Source organism: Paramormyrops kingsleyae, chromosome 4 (genome assembly GCF_048594095.1).
Source record: "Paramormyrops kingsleyae isolate MSU_618 chromosome 4, PKINGS_0.4, whole genome shotgun sequence".
Taxonomy (NCBI): Eukaryota; Metazoa; Chordata; class Actinopteri; order Osteoglossiformes; family Mormyridae; genus Paramormyrops; species Paramormyrops kingsleyae.
In genome coordinates, this window is record NC_132800.1 from 44,583,646 (window position 1) to 44,601,978 (window position 18,333).

Genomic DNA, 18,333 nt, shown 5'->3' on the forward strand with positions numbered 1-18,333 from the left:
GTTTTGGGGCCAAGCCTTCTCTGGGCCGGTCGGACAGCTGAGCAAGGAGCCACATTCCATCTGTCCATTGGTGCCAGCTGAGTATGGCGCTGGGGATTGTGGGGATTATGTGGGAGGGTCCTGCAGTGTGGGGTGGGTGGCAGTGGCATGCCCAGTGTGCCAGGCCCCCACAGAATCCCCAGGAGTGTGGCTAGTGTTTTTTTGGGGGGGGGGGCCCAGCCATCCCGAGACACGGGTGCAATTTGTCAGTTGTGTTGCGTGAAGCCAACAACCCGCCAGCTAATATGGGGGCCACAGCCGAAAATGGGGAGAGCTGCAAAGGTGAAGCAGTGGCTGTATTAATGCGGTCCCTCTGGGGCCATTTGGAAAGACTATGGGGGGAGAAAGGCGTGCAGGGGGAGCTGAGGGTTTTTAAGAGAGAAGCCTCCCTCTCCTGAAGCCATTAATTCCAGGTTATTATTGTTCGGTGATGTAATACGATTGTTGGTCTCACGCTTTACTTTGCTGGCACAAGCAGAATGCCTTGCGTTTTCAGCACCCGAAGTTAGAGGCAAGCCACTGAACCTGGAGCCATAATTAAAGCCCCCCCCAAACTTACGATCCGGGGAGGACGGTGGGACCACTGCAGCTGCAGGCCTGTGAAACATGCATTTCAGTTTAAATGTTCCTCTGTCTCTGGGCACTTGCACTGAAGTCAACTTTTGCGCAGTGTCTGAAGCGTCATGCTTGACGTATTGCCGTTAGTCACTGGTCAGCATTTTGATGAACGCCCGATTGTTAAGGGGGGTGTGCCGCATCTCTGCTGAACAAGAGAATGGACACTCCCACTAGGGGCTTTGTCGGGCTTACGATCGCATCAGCGACTCCTGGTTCGGCCTTGTTCAGCAGCTTAGCCTCCAGAACCTTCTGACGGGGTCTGCTGTGCTGGCATTTGTTGAACCTTAAAAGGAATGATGATTGCTTACTTGAATGTGTTTGAATGTAACTCAAATGAAAATTAAGGCTGGACCAGCCAGCTGCTCACATGACCTGCTCACATGACCTGCTCACATGACCTGGCCTGGAAGGCTCCTTTCTGGTCCTCTTCCCAGGGGTGTGTGTGGCTAAACTGCATCCACAATGCACTGGGCTGCTTGCCCCATTCCCTGGCTGAGACATAGGGTTTGCTTCACGGAAGGGGCGATGTAGTGCCCTGGTGTGCAGGGTGGTTGGGGGGTGGTTTAATTATTCTCCTGCAGGGTCTTGGGGCAAGCCTGCACTGGGGCATAATGGGAAGTGTGGCAAGGCCATCCAGGGTGGTGGAGAGGAGAGGCACGGCAGCTGTGTGTTCCTGATTCAGATAACTGGCATCCAGATGCCTGACATCTAGAAGACACCGAGGTGAAAGGGCTGTCCATGCAAAGAGGTTCTCTGTTCAAAGGGTCTGCAGCCCATTGCAATAAGCTGGAAAGTTTCAACCTGTCTGGGCAATGGGGATTCTATGAAGGTACTGAGCCTATTACTACCTGTGGCACAGATTACTTGCCTCTGCTGTACGTGAGGGAAACTCAGTGTTTAGACATTTAGATAGGTTCACCTTGCTTCTCTGGTCTGATCTGGTTCCATCCATCCATTTCTGCAGGAATACTTGCTCAGAAATTCATGAAGACTCTCCTCATCCAGCACAACTGGTAGGGCACAGAAGACGAGCCTCCAACTGGGTGTCATGGCTGATCATGATCCCCAGGGAGCGCTAATTAATCTCCCGTTGCTGGGACAGGTGTACCATGGGAGATGGGGCTGGTACTGCCAGTGTGGCGGAGCAGAGAAACATGGCGGTGTGCACGCCCCAGGCCAGATGGTCTGCGCCCAGATGGAAGCTGGTGACACTGAATCTGCTGGTGTGGTGCACAGGGAACAGGAAGGACCGGGGGAGGCATGGCCTGGGAGGTGTCACCATGGCGATCGATCGTGCACTGCTCTGGTTAACAAGGACGGACATGCATTGCATGTGAAGTGGAGGGCCCGTGAACGATATCTTCACATCAAGGGGAGCTGGGATGCACCCGTGTGGAGAGAGTGAAGATCTGTGCAGTGCCATTTCAGCATTCTGTGATGCCTCTGCCACGAATGCAGCATGTTTGGCACGCAAACCGTTTGCTGTGCGAACTTCATTACTGCACTGAGTTCAATGCAAGTTCGTCTGCTGTTAAGTTAATTAACTCTGGCTGCTGCGGCATAATTACACCTCCCCTCACTCCTTAAGAGGGATTCAGCCTCCAGTCAGATGAGTTTTCTGGTCTTCAGAAGCACTGATCTGACTGGACAACTCCGTAGATAGTGGGTCACTTCATGGGAGCAGTTATTTGGTTCCTCTGGCGGAGACCCAGACATGGCCAGGCAGCCTTAATCAAGCCCAGAGGAGCCACTCTAAAGGCATCCTAGGCAGGATGATCTGAAGCTTTTACTATCATCTGTTCGGCGGAAATAAAAAAATTCAGATAAACAGGAATGTGGAGGTGGTGTAGCCTATTACTACTCACGCTCTGATTCTGATTTTGTCTTCAAATGAAAACTGTATTCAAAACTGAATCATCTTCAGTCTGTCCTGAAAATACGCACTCTGTTAAGATCTGACGAGTGGGCAAGTCCGTCTGTCTTCCGCGTGGTCGGTGGTGATGAGTGCATGAAAATGACGTCTTTAACACGGAAGCAGGGGGTGGGGCAGCACCTCTACACTGTGACGCACATTCCCCAGAGCAGACAGTACGTTAACATGCACACTAAGAAAATCGAATTATTGTGTTAGTCCAACGAAAACCAGACTTTCAAAGTACATGTAAACATGTTAGTCTGACTGAAATCGTACTAAATCGAATTTCTCTTAGTCGGACTAAGACATCCAGATAATGCGATTTGTAGTCGATTTACTCCTGCATGTACATGTTCAAATGGATTTAAACTGGCCTAGGTGCTCTGTGCATGTTCCACAGTTTCCTCCCCAAGCTTTGACGTGGAAGTAACTGAAGTAGTCAGTACAGCACTGTAAAGCTGTCCAATTCACTGCTCAACTAAAGGGCACTTTTCCACTGCACCAGTTACCGTACTTTTGGTACTTAAAGAAGGTACCAAAAGTACGGTACTACAAGGTAGTACCATACAGTAGCCTGCTTTTTTGTGGTTTTTCGGCCTCCCAAGAGCAACTTTGCTTTATTTTAGTTAAACGTGATTCAGTAGGAAGTTATTCTCAGGTAAGTAATTGTTAATTTGGTTATTTTAAAAGTTTAATTTCTAAGGTTGTTATATCTGACCCTATCGGATACTTTAAAAAGTTCAGTTTTAACGCAGGTCTTAATTTAGTGTTTTATTGTACTCTGCATTTTATTATATTAACTATACATTAATTATATCAAGTAAAACTTAAATACGCTATATAAATATACCGGGATCATAGTGAGTTAGGTAATTATGAGGCCAGCTCTGTGTTGTGTTTGCAAGGTGTTTGCCCTTCTGGAAGTTTGCGTCCAGTCGGTCTTCATCTGCGAGCGATGTAAGTTAGTGGACTCACTCATGGTCAAGGTTCGTGACCTAGAGGAGCATCTGGCTCTCATCCAACACAACAAAGAGTTAAAAGAGAGAGTTAATACGCCTTCTAGGGAAACGGTGTGTATGTCACAAGCGGGGAGGGGGGAGAAAGAAGGGCAGAGAGGTTAAGAGAGCTGGGTGAACGTAGGTCATAGACATAGAAAAGGGCGTACACAGTTCACAGAGGAGGCAGCACCTGAAGTGACTGTGTGTAACCACTTTCAGGTGCTTCCAGCTTTAGAGCCGGAAGAGACTGGGGAGGCAGGAGGGTCCTTGGGCACTGAGGAGCCCCCTCCCCCCAGGAAGAGGGAGGTTGTGGTAGTAGGGGATTCAATTATTAGAGGTATAGACAGTTATGTGTGCACCCGTGATAGAGGGTCCCGTACGGTGTCTTGCCTGCCTGGTGCCCAGGTGGGGAACCTTCTGAATCATGTGCACAGGCTTGTGGCCCCAGCCGGGGTGGATCCAGTGGTCGTGGTGCATGTTGGCACCAATGACATAGGAAAGGGCAGAAGGGCTGTTGTGCAGGATAAATTTATAGAAGTCGCGGATAAGCTTAGAAGCAGAACATCCATGGTGGTATTCTCTGGAATACTTCCCGTGCCACGTGCAAGTCAGGCAAAGTTAGCTGAGATAAGGGGATTAACGTGTGACTAGAAGGGTGGTGTAGGAAAGAGGGGTTTAGGTTTATTGGGCGCTGGAAGACCTTCTGGAACAGGTGGGACCTGTTCAAGCTGGACGGGTTGCATCTGAACCAGAGGGGAACCAGTGTATTGGGGAGGCGTATGTGTAGAGTAGTTGAGGAATGTTTAAACTGGGGACTGGGGGGGCAGGGAGGTTAGTTAGGAATATAGGTGGGGGGAGATGGAAATCCCCAATTAATATTAAAAGTGGCCACTGTAAAAGGCCTATCCTTTGTGGTCTGTACTTAAACACTAGGAGTATTAGAAACAAAATTCATGGTTTAGAGCAGGGGTGTCAAACTGCAGTCCTGGAGGGCTGCAACCCTATGTAGCTTAGTTCATTTCCACCAGAAATGATTCAGCTCAACTGCTATGTGGTAATTAGCACAAGAAGTCGTATCAGGTGTGTTAAACGAGGGGAAACCCAAAAATGTGCAGGACTCCGGCCAGGGAGTCTGACACCTGTGTTTTAGAGGCTTTAATTTCATCAGACTCTTACGACATTATAGGAATAACAGAAACATGGATGAGTGACAATGATGGTGAAGAATATAATATGGATGGTTATACGTTGTTCCGTAGAGACCGGATAGGCAAGAAGGGAGGTGGTGTTGCAGTATACGTAAAAGAACATTTGCAGGCAAGGGAGCTCACTGATAAAAATAAAAATTCAGAAGCTGTATGGATAAAACTAGATGCTAAAAACTCAAATGTCCTAATTGTCGGGGTTTGTTATAGAGCACCTAATGTAGCTGAAGAGGAAAGCAGAATGTTATATGACGATATCAGGATTATGAGTAATAAAAATGATGTGGTGGTTATGGGTGATTTTAATTTACCTGGGATACAGTGGGACACAGTCTCTGGCTCTTCTGTAAATGAACTTGAGATGGTGGAATTAGTACAGGATTGTTTTTTTTACTCAGTTTGTTAATACCCCAGGGGGCAGCATGGTGGTGCAGTGGTTAGCACTGTTGCCTCACACCTCTGGGACCTGGGATCGAGTCTCCACTTGGGTCACATGTGTGTGGAGTTTGCATGTTCTCCCCATGTCGCCGTGGGGTTTCCTCCAGGTACTCCGGTTTCCCCCACAGTCCAAAGACATGCTGAGGCTAATTGGAGTTGCTAAATTGCCCTTAGGTGTGCATGTGTGAGTGAATGGTGTGTGAGTGTGCCCTGCGATGGGCTGGCCCCCCATCCAGGGTTGTTCCCTGCCTCATGCCCATTGCTTCCGGGATAGGCTCCGGACCCCCCGCGACCCAGTAGGATAAGCGGGTTGGACAATGGATGGATGGATGGATGTTAATACCCCTACCAGGGGAGAAACCCTTCTTGATTTTGTTTTGTCTAACAACCAGGATAGGATTGGAAAATTTGAGGTTTTAGAACAACTGTACGGTAGTGATCACAACCTGATTAAATTTGAGATTAATTTTAATGTCTGAAGAGTCCAAATAAAGTCCAAAACAAAAGTATACAATGTTAGGAAGGCTTACTTTAATGGAATGAGACTGAAACTAGAAACTGTAATCTGGATGGAGTTAAACAGCAAAACTGTTGAAGAGGCATGGGAATTTTTTAAAAGTATGCTGTTGCAAGTGTAAGAGGACTTCATACCTGTTTCCAGTAAAACTAAATCTAGGAAACTGCAGCCAAGATGGTTTACTATGGAAATTAAGAATAAAGTCAGGAGGAAAAGGGCTCTCTTCCACAAATGGAAATTAACTAACGATTTCAGAATAAAGCAGGAGTATCTAAGTCTACAGGTCGAGTTAAAAAATAACATTAGACTCGCTAAGAGGAATGTAGAAAGGAAGATTGCATTGGAGGCTAAGGATGACATTAAAAGTTTCTTCCAATATTTTAACTCCAAAAGAGCTCTAAAAGCTGAAATCACTAATCTGCAGCATAGTAAGGGTCTTGTAATTGAAAATGAAACTGATATAGTAAATGAGTTTGATCATTTTATGTGTTCACAGTAGACGACACAAGTAACTGACCACCATTTATTACAAATTCAGCATCGTCTATGATCAATATATGCATAACTGAGGCTGATGTCATACAAAGCATAGCTAAGCTCAAAATAAATAAATCGCAGGGCCCTGATGGCACCTTACCTGTAGTTTTAAAAGAAATGAGGGATATTATTAGCCAATCTTTAACTTTACTATTTCAGAAATCCTTATCTGCTGGTGTGGTACCTTCTGATTGGAAGCATGCTAATATAACACCCATATTCAAAACAGGGGAAAGAAGTAATCCAGCAAACTATAGGCCAATCAGTTTAACTTGCATAACTGGAAAGGTAATGGAAGCTATAATCCAAGTGAAAATGGTAGATTACCTGGATTCAAATAACATTCTGAGGGATAGCCAACATGGATTTAGGAGAGGTAGATCCTGTTTAACTAATCCACTTAAGTTCTTTGAGGAAGCTACAAGAGAAATTGATCACAAAAAGCCTATGACATGATCTACTTAGATTTCCAGAAGGCCTTTGATGTTGTCCCCCACAAATGGCTCTTGCTTAAGCTCAAAGCTGCAGAGATTTTAGGACCTGTAGCAGCTTGGATCAAAAACTGGTTAACAGACAGGAGGCAGCATGTAGTTATTAGAGGCACAATGTCACAGTGGGCCTCCGTTTATAGTGGGGTACTGCAGGGTTCAATTTTAGGACCACTATTGTTCCTAATTTATATGAATGATATGGACACCAATACATACAGTAAACTGGTTAAATTTGCAGACGACACTAAGGTGGGTGGTGTAGCAGATACTGAACTAGCAGCACAGAGGCTACAACGGGATCGTGATTTAATTAGCAACTGGGCTGATACCTGGCAGATGAAATTTAACATAGATAAATGTAAGGTAATCCATGCAGGGAGAAGAAATATAAAGCAGAGATATTTTATGGGTTCCACTGAAATAAAGGTAGCTGATTATGAGAAAGACCTCGGTGTGTATGATGATGCTTCCATGTCCCACTGACTACAGCCAAGTCGGACAACTTCTACTCCTCGTAGTCTGCGAGACCTGACTGCAATGGCAGCACTGCCAGAGGGTGTAGATAAATCTATACAAATATCACCTGCATGCACATTACTTCTTTTACAATAACCAACTCCTGATACAAACTGTTAGCAGCGAATAAAACTATTGTGTATAGTGGCTCTGTGTAAAAAGATAGCTGCCAGGAAAAAGATCAAATGCATGTATTTCAAGGATTCAAAGTTTTTATTGTCATGTACAGAGTACAATGCAATCCTTACTTGAATGCCTTCTTCACAGACTGGACGATTAAACAAATAAAGCAGCGCAACATTACAATAACTAACAATAAATAAACCACTAACTTACGTGTACTGTTAGAGCATTTATGTAATTTATTTAAACTTTATTTTGCCAGGTAAATGAACCGAAAACCAGTTCTCACTGCTTTATGTGCTTTTTGGAGGCAGTTCCAGTTTGTGCTGCACGGTCTGTCTCAAGTCGTCTTCTTCTCGCGAGCATTTTGTACCATGTGACATGGTGACGTGTGGTGATGTTTTGCAGCGCCAGACAAAAAAACATCTAACCATGATTTGGCATTTTTTTGAATAAGTGTTTTTTGTTTGGTTTAGATACTTTTCTACCTCATAATTTAAAAAAGTTTTTAAGAAACCAAGAATAGAGGAAGGTACTTGTTGCAGTCCGTTCTGTCATGCTTTATTTTATGTTTGCCCTTTAACATATTTGCAATATTATACAGTTTTGCACATTGTTACATTATTATATGGTTTTGTTCATTTGAGCTATGTTTCTTTGAATACTTGAAGATCAATAACCTTTTATATTGTTAAGGGATTTTTGTATGTAAAAAGTAAAATTTGTTGGAAAATAAGTATTTGTTTACTAATATTGTTTATTTCAATGTATTCATTCTATTTGTCAGAATAGAGTTGTTTTATTATTATTTTGATTATTATATTATTACATGGAACAGCATTGTGAAACTATAGTATTGATAATTATGGAAGATGGTGGCACAGGAGGTTAGTGCTATCGTTCGGCAACTGGAAGGTTGTCGGTTCGAGCCCTGGTTCTTCCTGACCCCATCAAAGTGTCCTTGAGCAAGACACTGAACCACAAATTGCTCCCGGTGTGCAGGTTGGCACCTTGCATGGCAGCCTCCGCCACTGGTGTGTGAATGTGAGTGTGGATGGGTGAATGTGAGGCATAAATTGTAAAGCGCTTTGAGTACTTGTAGGAGTAGAAAAGCACTATATAAATGCAGTCCATTTATTGGTCAATACAGGAAAAAATATCGTGATTATTTTTTTTGCCATATCACCCAGCTTTAGGGGACATGATCCAGGTCTATAAGATTCTAACGGGTCTGGATGCTGTTCAGCCAAATGGCGTTAGTTTAAATACTAGAACTCATGGCCATAGGTGGAAATTAGCGGGAGAACATTTTAAACTGAATTTGAGAAAACACTTCTTTACACAGCATGTAGTTAGAGTATGGAATAGTCTTCCTGCTAGTGTAGCGGAAGCTAAAACCCTGGGTTCCTTTAAATCAGAGCTAGATAAGATTTTAACAACTCTGAGCTATTAGTTAAGTTTTCCCCAAACAAGCTTGTTGGGCCGAATGGCCTCCTCTCGTTTGTAAATTTACAATCGTTTGTAAATTTCTTATGTTCTGATGTTTGTTTTCTACTGACATAAAAACTTGTACCAACGCCGAGTGACATCACAACGTGAGGCGGGGTATTTTGTACTGAATTTGAAAAATGGCTGTTGTAGGACTGGATGGTGAGCGATATTAATACTGATCTGGCATGTTATGTAATTCAATTCTTACTCGCTAGTCAGCTAGATCAAGATCAGGCTTTTTCTTGCCTTTAATTTGGTATGGATATTATAATGCATGGAGTTTACTCGTAAGTCTTGCTAAAACATTTTTACTCTGCCATAGGGGGAAAAAAAAACCTAGAAAGTTTTGCAATTTTAATTATTCCTAGTTTATCTAGTATTTACAAATCAGTTTAGAGTTTACCTCATCTGCTTTTGCATAAGTACTGCATGCATTCTCAGAGACAATCATAATCTAACCTGTGATAGCCAGCTGTGTCCCTTATGAGGGACGTTAACCTGTGACAGCCAGCGGTGTCCCTTATGAAGGACGTTAACCTGTGACAGCCAGCGGTGTCCCTTATGAAGGACGTTAACCTGTGACAGCCAGCGATGTCCCTTATGAGGGACGTTAACCTGTGACAGCCAGCGATGTCCCTTATGAGGGCTGTTATGTAGCAAAGTTCTGTTTTCTGCTCTCATTACCTGTGTTCAATAAAGGTCCATGTGAACCTGCACGTTTTCCCTCGTGTACTGCAGTGCCTCACACGCTGATTTTGTTGTGTTTGCACTGCCAACAGTTAGCTCTGAATTAGGCAGGACCTGTGTGTGCTGTGGAAAGGGTCGGTTACCGACTGGTTAAGCTTTTTGGTGCCTCACTGCTCCTTTGAGCATTTGCTTTTTTTTCTGTGGTTAACTCTGCCACCCTGAACTGCGATCTGTGTTATGAGCCACATGGCCCACTGTCTGCCCCCCCCACCAAATTTACCGTTTTGAGAATAGTTGGAGTGACAGATTGGTCCCCCCAGTGTCCAGAGGAACACATCTAGAGATGAGAATGAAAGTGATGGGAAGGTGAAGTCCACACTTTCATAAATGGCACAGGGACACGGAGGAGACCTTTACCACCCAGCTGGGCTTTTGCCTCCTTGGTTCCACCAGCCCTGCATGTTTCATCAGACGGAGGTGGGGGTGGGGGGGGGTGTAATTAGGCTGATGGACCCATTGGCGGGACACATGTTGTGCTGCACTTGAGATACCCCTGAGACCCTCAGTAGGAAGGCGCAGCCCCGCTGGCTGGAAGGCAAATGACCTGCATTTTCCGGAGAATCTGGCTCCTGGGGTTTGCGGGTTTGGGCCCAAAAGCACTGTGTTCGTTGGTATTTTTAGTGAGTAATTGCTGCATCCGCACACTGCTCACCATGCACCCCCCCCACTCAGGAGCGGTACAGGCCTATACAATCCAAAGCCCAAACTGAGGGGGCACTCTCAGTGCTCTGGTGACATTGCCCCCCCCAATGCCCCAGCAAGCCATTCTGCCTCTTTTCTCCTGGCCCTCAGGCCCCAGCAAAGCCGGATGTGTGGTTTTTTGGCCCAGAGCGGGAGCGCTGTTGCAGGGAGAGGCCTTTGCTCTCCTCTAATGAGGTGCTGGACCACTCCGACCTGTCAAGCCCGTATGTCAGCAGAAAGAGAAAAGCTTGCACCGACACTTCATGTGTCGGTGCTGGCTTGCCAGCGAGGCGTCTTTGCAGCGGGGCGTCCGTATGAGTGCAGGGTGGCTGACTACATGAGGTCCACACCAGCGGATCTCAGCATTCATTGTTTTCTGGAAGCTTCCAAGAGCCTGATTTGAGAGTTGTGGATGGCCGCTTGGGGTTTCTGGGGTGTAGGCGCCGGGCCCTGCGGTGAGGTCCAGGGGACTCTGGCAGTGCCGCATGTGTTATTATCGCTGGCTGAGATGTTGCGTGTGGAACAGAAAAAGACAAACTAATGCATGTAGGACAAGCATAGGAGTCGCTGAGGACCGGGGTCAGCTGTGACGTCCACGATATGAAACGCTCCTGATTTTGTGATATATTTGGATGACTGCATTTTGCAGGTCTTGCCTGCTGTCAATGCTTATAGTCTGGCTGTATGTGCCGGGGTGGGGGTGGCCCCCGTTCCCCTTGCCGGGGGCTCCTCAGCACTGCCGCTGTGCTCCTCCCTCTGCTCCCAGCTCCCCGCTTCCGCTGACGCCTCTCCTGGCTGTGTGTGTGTTTTTGTTCCCCAGGCGCTAAGACCGACGCCGGGGGCGGTAGCAAACCAGCTTCTTATGGAATTTTCAAGCACCTCACTGAGTCAGGAGCCCCTCCCGCTAGTGATGCAGCGGCCACTGTTTCCCGATTTAAACCTGCCGCGCGGAACGGCTTTCCGGAGGCTTATCTGTCCACCGTGGCTTTGCGGCATTTATTTTTAGCTCTGATGCTCGGCTCTGGATCGAAGGGGCTGCTCATCCTCCCTGCGGAGGCCCAGCCGCCTTCAGGCACGGGAGTGACGTGCCGAGGGAGGGGCGGACACAGATGGCAGCGGTTCTCATGCATACCCCGAAATAAATGCCCGTTGTCTTCCCCAGAATATCCTGGTGTCCCTCCCAGCACAGACTGACAGGGTCACCGTTGAAGTGTCTGAATGTGGCCTTTGCTACCTGGGGCTCACTGACGACACCTTCAGGTCCATCATATGGTGGAATACTGTAGCGCTCACTGCTTTGCTCTGGCCGGTCTTACGCCGCTCCCCATCCTCCGTGTCCCTCCATGCTGTACCGTGACAGGCCATTCTCCCTGTCCCTCCATGCTGTACTGTGACAGGCCATTCTCGCTGTCTGTTCCTCCTGTTTCTACAACCTACAGTTCCTTCGCCCGGTTTTGGGGGCCATAGAGCCCCTATTTTAGAGTGTGATGCTGATGGCCAGATGCTGATAGCCAGCAGAGATATTCAGGCCCACTACCCCCTTCCTCGGCCTATTAGGTTTCTGTTCACTGGGAGCCGTGGCAGTGGTGCTGAGCCACCATGCCACTTCCTGTCCCCGCCATGACAGTAATTCCTTTTTATTGCCGGCCTTTATTGACTAAGCTTCTGGGCTTTTAAGTCAGAGACATACGGAAAGCAGCAGCTTCATCTCGTGCCTCTGTGAGAGAGCGAGCGCCGTCAAGCTTTGCCAATAACCCCCGGAAGGACGTTGAGTACATTAACCCACGGAGCTGAAATGCACTTTTAATAAGTGATGTGGACTCTGGTAAAAGTAGGTCAGACGGCATGGCGTGGCGTGGGCCCGCTGTTTGGTTCATGAAAGAATGACGCAGAACGGTTCCCCGACTGGGGGCGGCCATTCAGCACTTCCCATAGGCCGATACAGTGGGCCCCACTTCTGTACATCCGTTGGGTGCAGTGTTCGGTCAGAGGAAGATCGCTGCAAGGAGGATTTCCCTGCTTAATAATAATGTAGCTTAAATCCTCATGGCTCAGTTGTATGTTTCTCTGGGGCATCCAGCTACTACTACTTGCTGGCGTCCCCTTTTGGCAGCCTCCGCAGCCCGTGTCCTGTCCCGCAGCGTCCTCCAATGCTTCCTGTCATGGCACAGAGCAGCACAGGGCACTCTGCCACTTCATCCTGCCTGTGCTTCTCCTGTTCATGTCACCGTATAGTTATAGGCCCAGTGGTTATGCCCTCCCTTTGATTTACAAGGCCCCTCCCCCTGCTGGCCACACTTCCCCCATTGTGATAAGGTGCTTCCTTTCCTCTAACAGTCTACAGTCTTGTGTCTGTCACGTTAAGGGGATTTGCCGCATGTGGCCTGGCCCAGCTGATGGTGGTCTGCTCTCTCCTCCAGGTGACATCACCCAGAAAGGCTATGAGAAGAAGCGCTCCAAACTGCTTGGGGCCTACCTGCCACAACCGCCAGGTACGAAGAACCTGGGAATCAAGGCAGAAGCTTGACATTCCCAATTTGCACAGAATGTGTATCTTCTTCCTCTTTGAGGTTGATTCTGTGTGTCTTATCTTTCCCATCTCATAAGAGAAGCTTGGCCTATTATCTCATAAGAGCCCGGTGCCTCAACCCTGGGGCTGTCCTTGCCCCTTATGCTCTTACACTGAAGCTGGCTGTTGTTCATGTCAGATAGCCTGCTCCAGAAACAAAGCTGGGCTGAGCGCGATGTGAAGAGACAGAGAAAATCTTTTACCCAGAACGCACCAGCCCCCTCTATCAGTGGCACATTAAACCGTGATAGGTCATCTTGTGGACTTATCTGGTTGTGAAGTTGTCCCCCTCTTAAATAATGGAAGTTTGTCCTGCTGTGCTGGTGGAGCTAGAGGATGCTGGGGCATGTTTCTGTTTTTCTGGGAGGTCATGCCTCGGAGTTCAGGACTTGTGGTCTGTTGGAGAGGGGCCTAGTGTGTCTGTCCTGCCAGCAGCTTTGACAGATTACACACACGCATACACACACAGACACTCTCACTCTCTCTCTACCTGCCTCCCCTGGCCCATTCCTGTCCCCCACAGGGGTGGAGCCTCCCATGGCGCCGGACCGCCGTGCTGCCCTGGTGCCTTCGTCCTCTCGCTACCACCGGCGGCGCTCCTCAGGATCCCGGGACGAGCGCTACAGATCAGGTGGTCTGTCTGTCTGTCTGTCTGTCTGTCTGTGTGTCTGTCTGTGCTGTTTTTCTCTGCCTTGAACTCCATCCTGACCGGGGATGTGTACAGTGCAGGCGTCAGAGTCACTTCGGGACCCTAAGGGTCCTTGTGGCTTCTGTGTATCCCTTAGTCTGCGGGGTTACTTCCTGAAGCTGTTCTCTGCCCATCTGGCCTTGAGGTTCAGCTCCACTCGTATCCGAAGTTGGGACTTGGATCCAGATACTTTTTTTCTTCCATTTAACACACTTTTTTAAACATGCACTTAACAGCTGTTCTGTTAAAGACAGACGCATCACAATTCTCACTCGCAGCGAGTCCGTGTCCCTCTGTAATTCAGGCCCGGGTGCCAGGGAATTTGGCATCAGTGGGCCCCCAAAGCAGCAGCTTGACCACCTTCGCGTCCTGTTCACTCCTGGTGTGACAGTGTTTTAAGCGTATTGAGTGCTTCAGATTAAAAGAAGATCTATAATTAGCACGAGTTAAAATTAGCAACTAGCTGTAAGTCCTGGCATCACTGAAATGCAGCCATGCAGCGGTGATGAGCCCGGATCCAACCGGTCCAATCCTGCCCACCTCTACTGTGCTGGCGGGCAAGCTGGACAGTCATAGTCACTTCCGTGCAGCCGTTGCTATGCACCTGTGACACGCTGAGGGGTTGCCAGGCAACACAGCATCCCTGACTCCGTCTGTCTCGCTCTCAGCTGCCGTGGCTCACTCTTTCTTTCTCTCTCCCTCACTCCCCCTCCCCCCCACACAGATGTGCACACAGAAGCCGTCCAAGCAGCACTGGCCAAGCACAAGGAGCGTAAGATGGCGGTGCCCATGCCCTCGAAGCGGCGCTCCCTGGTGGTGCAGACCTCCATGGATGCGTACACCCCCCCAGGTGAGCAGCGGGTCCTCTGCGGCTGTGCTGAGAGCCACATCCTTTAGGGAGTCAGTGAGGGGAGGGTCGCATTCCTGGCCCTTGGACCATACTGATTCTGTGACCACGTGTGATCAGTACCAGCTCTGGCCTGAGAGAAGCGCCTGCTTCCTTACTGGGTCGGGCCATGTATGTTACTAGCCAGCCGGAACCCCCCCTCCAGTCCTGACCTGGTCATGTCACAGCTGGCACGACAGGCAGTGACATTAAGATGGATTGCTGTTCCATCTTGATGGGGTCGCCGTGGGGACCGCAGCCTTCGGACGTGCCTGGGGATGGCAAAATATTTCATCACCAGGCCTTCCCATGATTCCTTGTGGTGGTGGGGGGGGCATGTGACTAAGTTCCACAGTAATCCACATTGAGGACCCGCCTCAAGTCAAAACATCTTCCATTCTGTTGCCTTGGTCACTACTTGATATGCAAATGATATGCGAACCACATGCAAATTGCCCTCCCATCACCCAGGCTCTACTCTCCCCATAACAGGCTTGTTACATGAGGAGAGGGGGTGTTCTTTATGAAGCATTATGCCCTGCTTTGGGGTTGTTTTTGCTGGGCCAACATTGTCATGGTTACAGTTCCCTAACCCTGTTTTAACCTCTGTCCTCAGACACGTCATCAGGCTCGGAGGAGGAGGGCTGCATCCCTGGGGGCGGCACCCCCAGCTCCAGCCAGGGCAGCGTCAGCATGGAGCACTGGATCAGCCGTGCCATCCACGGCTCCACGCCATCCTCCACCACGTCGTCGTCGTCCTCGCAGAGCGGGGGCAGTAGTGCCGCCAGCCGCCTGGCCGACGTCATGGCCCACGCACACGCCGGTGAGTCCAGAGGTTCCACTTCACACTTGTCTTGCTTCTCGTTTCATTTCCCATGATGCACCTGCCATCTGGTTGTTAGACCATAGGCAGTGCATGGAGACCACCGCATGGTAAGTTGCTCAAATGTAGGTTAGTTAACTTTAGGGCAATTCACTGGGGGGGTGTCTGCGGTTAGAGTGCTTAGAATGTTGTGGACTTTGGACATTTGTCAGGTCGTATGAGTGCAGGAAGTTTGTTAGTTTTGTCAGAATTGCAGAACACATAGCAGTTTCAAATGGCAAAGCCCAGGTGTAATGTGTTATTTACACTTATATTTATTCATGCAGGTGGACACACCTAGTTTTGCTCCTTTTCCAGACACACACCTTGTCACCTTGTCCTGAAATATGTGCTCAAATATTCATCCCAAAAAGAGCATTTTTAATGTCATGTTTGCTTTTTTACTCAGATGTGTGACAAATTGTGTCGATATTTTTTTGCCCGTTTGTGATTTTGTGCCTTTTGACTTTGCCACATTTTGCCTCCATTCCAGTACCCATATAGGCCGAGATCCTTTAGCTCGGGGGTGGGTGATCTTATCCACAAAGGGCCGGTGTGTATGCAGGTCTTTGGGATAACCTGTAGGTCAGCTGTTCAAACATAGGTGTGAGGACTCTTCAACCAATCAGTCCTCTAATTAGTAATCTAATTAGGGAGTTGCAGTGAAAACCCGCACACACACCGGCCCTTTGCAGATAAGATTGCCCACCCTTGCTTTAGCTAGTGACCCCTCCCTGGTTCTCTGTTCTGCCCTCCAGGCCCAATAGCGCACCTCTCGCTGAGGAGGAAGGTCGCGCCTGGCCCACTCGAGAATGGCAGCTCATTCCGCCGCTCCTGCGAATTTGGATCAGAACTCGCCTGGCCCCCGCCCCTGGAGTCAGAGGGTCAGTATGCCTCAGACATAGCTCCCCGATCTCGCCTCCCTCGACCCAGGTGGGTCACCGCGCCTGGGGTCAGAGGGTCAGTATGCCTCAGACATAGCTCCCCGATCTCGCCTCCCTCGACCCAGGTGGGTCACCGCGCCTGGGGTCAGAGGGTCAGTATGCCTCAGACATAGCTCCCCGATCTCGCCTCCCTCGACCCAGGTGGATCACCGCGCCTGGGGTCTAACGTTTTCTTTTATATTTCAATCTGGAGTGAGGGGGGGGAAATCAGTGCACTAGAGTAACCAGGTGACATGGTCAAAATGCTTCTTAAAATCACCAGTCATATGGAATTCATACCGATGGCTTACTGGTCAGGCCGGATGTACAATACCGATGGCTTACTGGTCAGGCCGGATGTACAATACCGATGGCTTACTGGTCAGGCCGGATGTACAATACCGATGGCTTACTGGTCAGGCCGGATGTACAATACCGATGGCTTACTGGTCAGGCCGGATGTACAATACCGATGGCTTACTGGTCAGGCCGGATGTACAATACCGATGGCTTACTGGTCAGGCAGGATGTACAATACCGATGGCTTACTGGTCAGGCCGGATGTACAATACCGATGGCTTACTGGTCAGGCCGGATGTACAATACCGATGGCTTACTGGTCAGGCAGGATGTACAATACCGATGGCTTACTGGTCAGGCCGGATGTACAATACCGATGGCTTACTGGTCAGGCAGGATGTACAATACCGATGGCTTACTGGTCAGGCAGGATGTGCAATACGGAAACATGGGGGCTGGAGGTTAATTTCAGGTACAGTTACTGTTAATTATTGATTAACGAGCTCCTGTTTTCCCTGGTCAGTAATATGTGTCTCAAGAGCCATTGTCTGTGACGTGTTCTTTCGTGACTTTATTTCGTGAATCCCTGTCCATTTTGGATTCATGGCTGTGTTCGTCTACTTGCCTGGCTGCTCTGCTGTCGGCCTTTCGGTTTGTCTAGGCGAACGTTTGCAATGTGAGGCATATTTGTGTCCTCCTTAACAATTGGGAGCTGACCATGGAATGATGTCCGTCACAGAAATCCCAGGGAGCTGTCTTTCCGCTGATAGTTAGGGAAAACTCACTTGTTTGTCAGATGGACAGCTGCTTTCCTGTAGCTCGGCAGCAATGTTTGGGCTGCTGTAGCAGTTAGTGGGTTGGAGAGGGGAAGTCATGACCATTCGATCATGTCCTGACCGCAGCATCGGGGGGGGGGGAGTGTCCTTGGCTGTTACCTGGAGGTGGGGGGCACTTGCGTCGTGTATATCATGTCTGCTTCACACGCGTTTGAACCACAAGTGCTCTCACACCTGGGGAGGGTCGCTCTGACTGGGCATCTGTTCCACCCCCCACAGAAAACCACTCTGCGCCCCCCGACTTGACCACGTATGCCTCAGAGCACCCTGCCCAGGTGGAGAGGCCCCAAGTGTCCACCATGCCCCGGACTGCCCCAAAGTACGGCAATGCGGAGCTCATGGAGACCGGCGATGGTGAGCGTGCAGGCGCCAGGGGCCACGTCAGCGTGGGGGGGGGTGTCTCCCCCTGTGTCTCCCCCCGTGTCTCCCCCCGTGTCTCTATGTCACACATGTCTGCACCGCCGCTCCCCCAGGGGTCCCAGTCAGCAGCAGGGTGTCGGCTAAGATCCAGCAGCTGGTGAACACCCTCAAGCAGCCCAAGCGCCCCCCCCTGCGTGAGTTCTTCGTGGACGATTTTGAGGAGCTTCTAGAAGGTTCGCTGTTTTCATGCTCAGTTGCATGTGTGTCTGTATGGGTATGTATTTATGACATTGTGGGAACCAAACCGTATAAACATTCGAAAACAAAATGCAAAACTTCAAAATTGATTCTATAATGAACAGGAAGCCAGTGCACAGAGGCTAAAACCGGTGTAATATGTTCAAATTAATCTCATCCACTCAAAACCCTAGCTACAGCATTCTGGACCAATTGAAGCCTTCAGTTTTTCATTGGTTTTGAGCATGTTTTAATGTGAATAATACAATGCCAGAGTGCTGTCAGTTCAGCTGAGGGAGTGTCCACTGTCCCTTCAACCTGTGGGTGAATGATAGCAGCTTAGGAGCTCACCTGGG

The 18,333-nt window shown here is 48.7% G+C and overlaps 1 protein-coding gene across 3 annotated transcripts in view; it reads left to right on the plus strand.

Moving 5' to 3' along the window:
- Nucleotides 1–18,333, plus strand: part of LOC111853449 (disco-interacting protein 2 homolog C) — a 57,404-nt gene that overhangs the window by 17,866 nt on the left and 21,205 nt on the right. For all 3 annotated transcript variants that reach the window (XM_072711463.1, XM_072711461.1, XM_072711462.1), the window contains exons 2-8: nucleotides 12,737–12,808; nucleotides 13,409–13,516; nucleotides 14,298–14,423; nucleotides 15,076–15,282; nucleotides 16,080–16,205; nucleotides 17,600–17,734; nucleotides 17,854–17,973. In XM_072711463.1, the coding sequence (XP_072567564.1) occupies nucleotides 12,737–12,808; nucleotides 13,409–13,516; nucleotides 14,298–14,423; nucleotides 15,076–15,282; nucleotides 16,080–16,205; nucleotides 17,600–17,734; nucleotides 17,854–17,973 (894 nt within the window). The remainder of the gene's footprint in view (nucleotides 1–12,736; nucleotides 12,809–13,408; nucleotides 13,517–14,297; nucleotides 14,424–15,075; nucleotides 15,283–16,079; nucleotides 16,206–17,599; nucleotides 17,735–17,853; nucleotides 17,974–18,333) is intronic.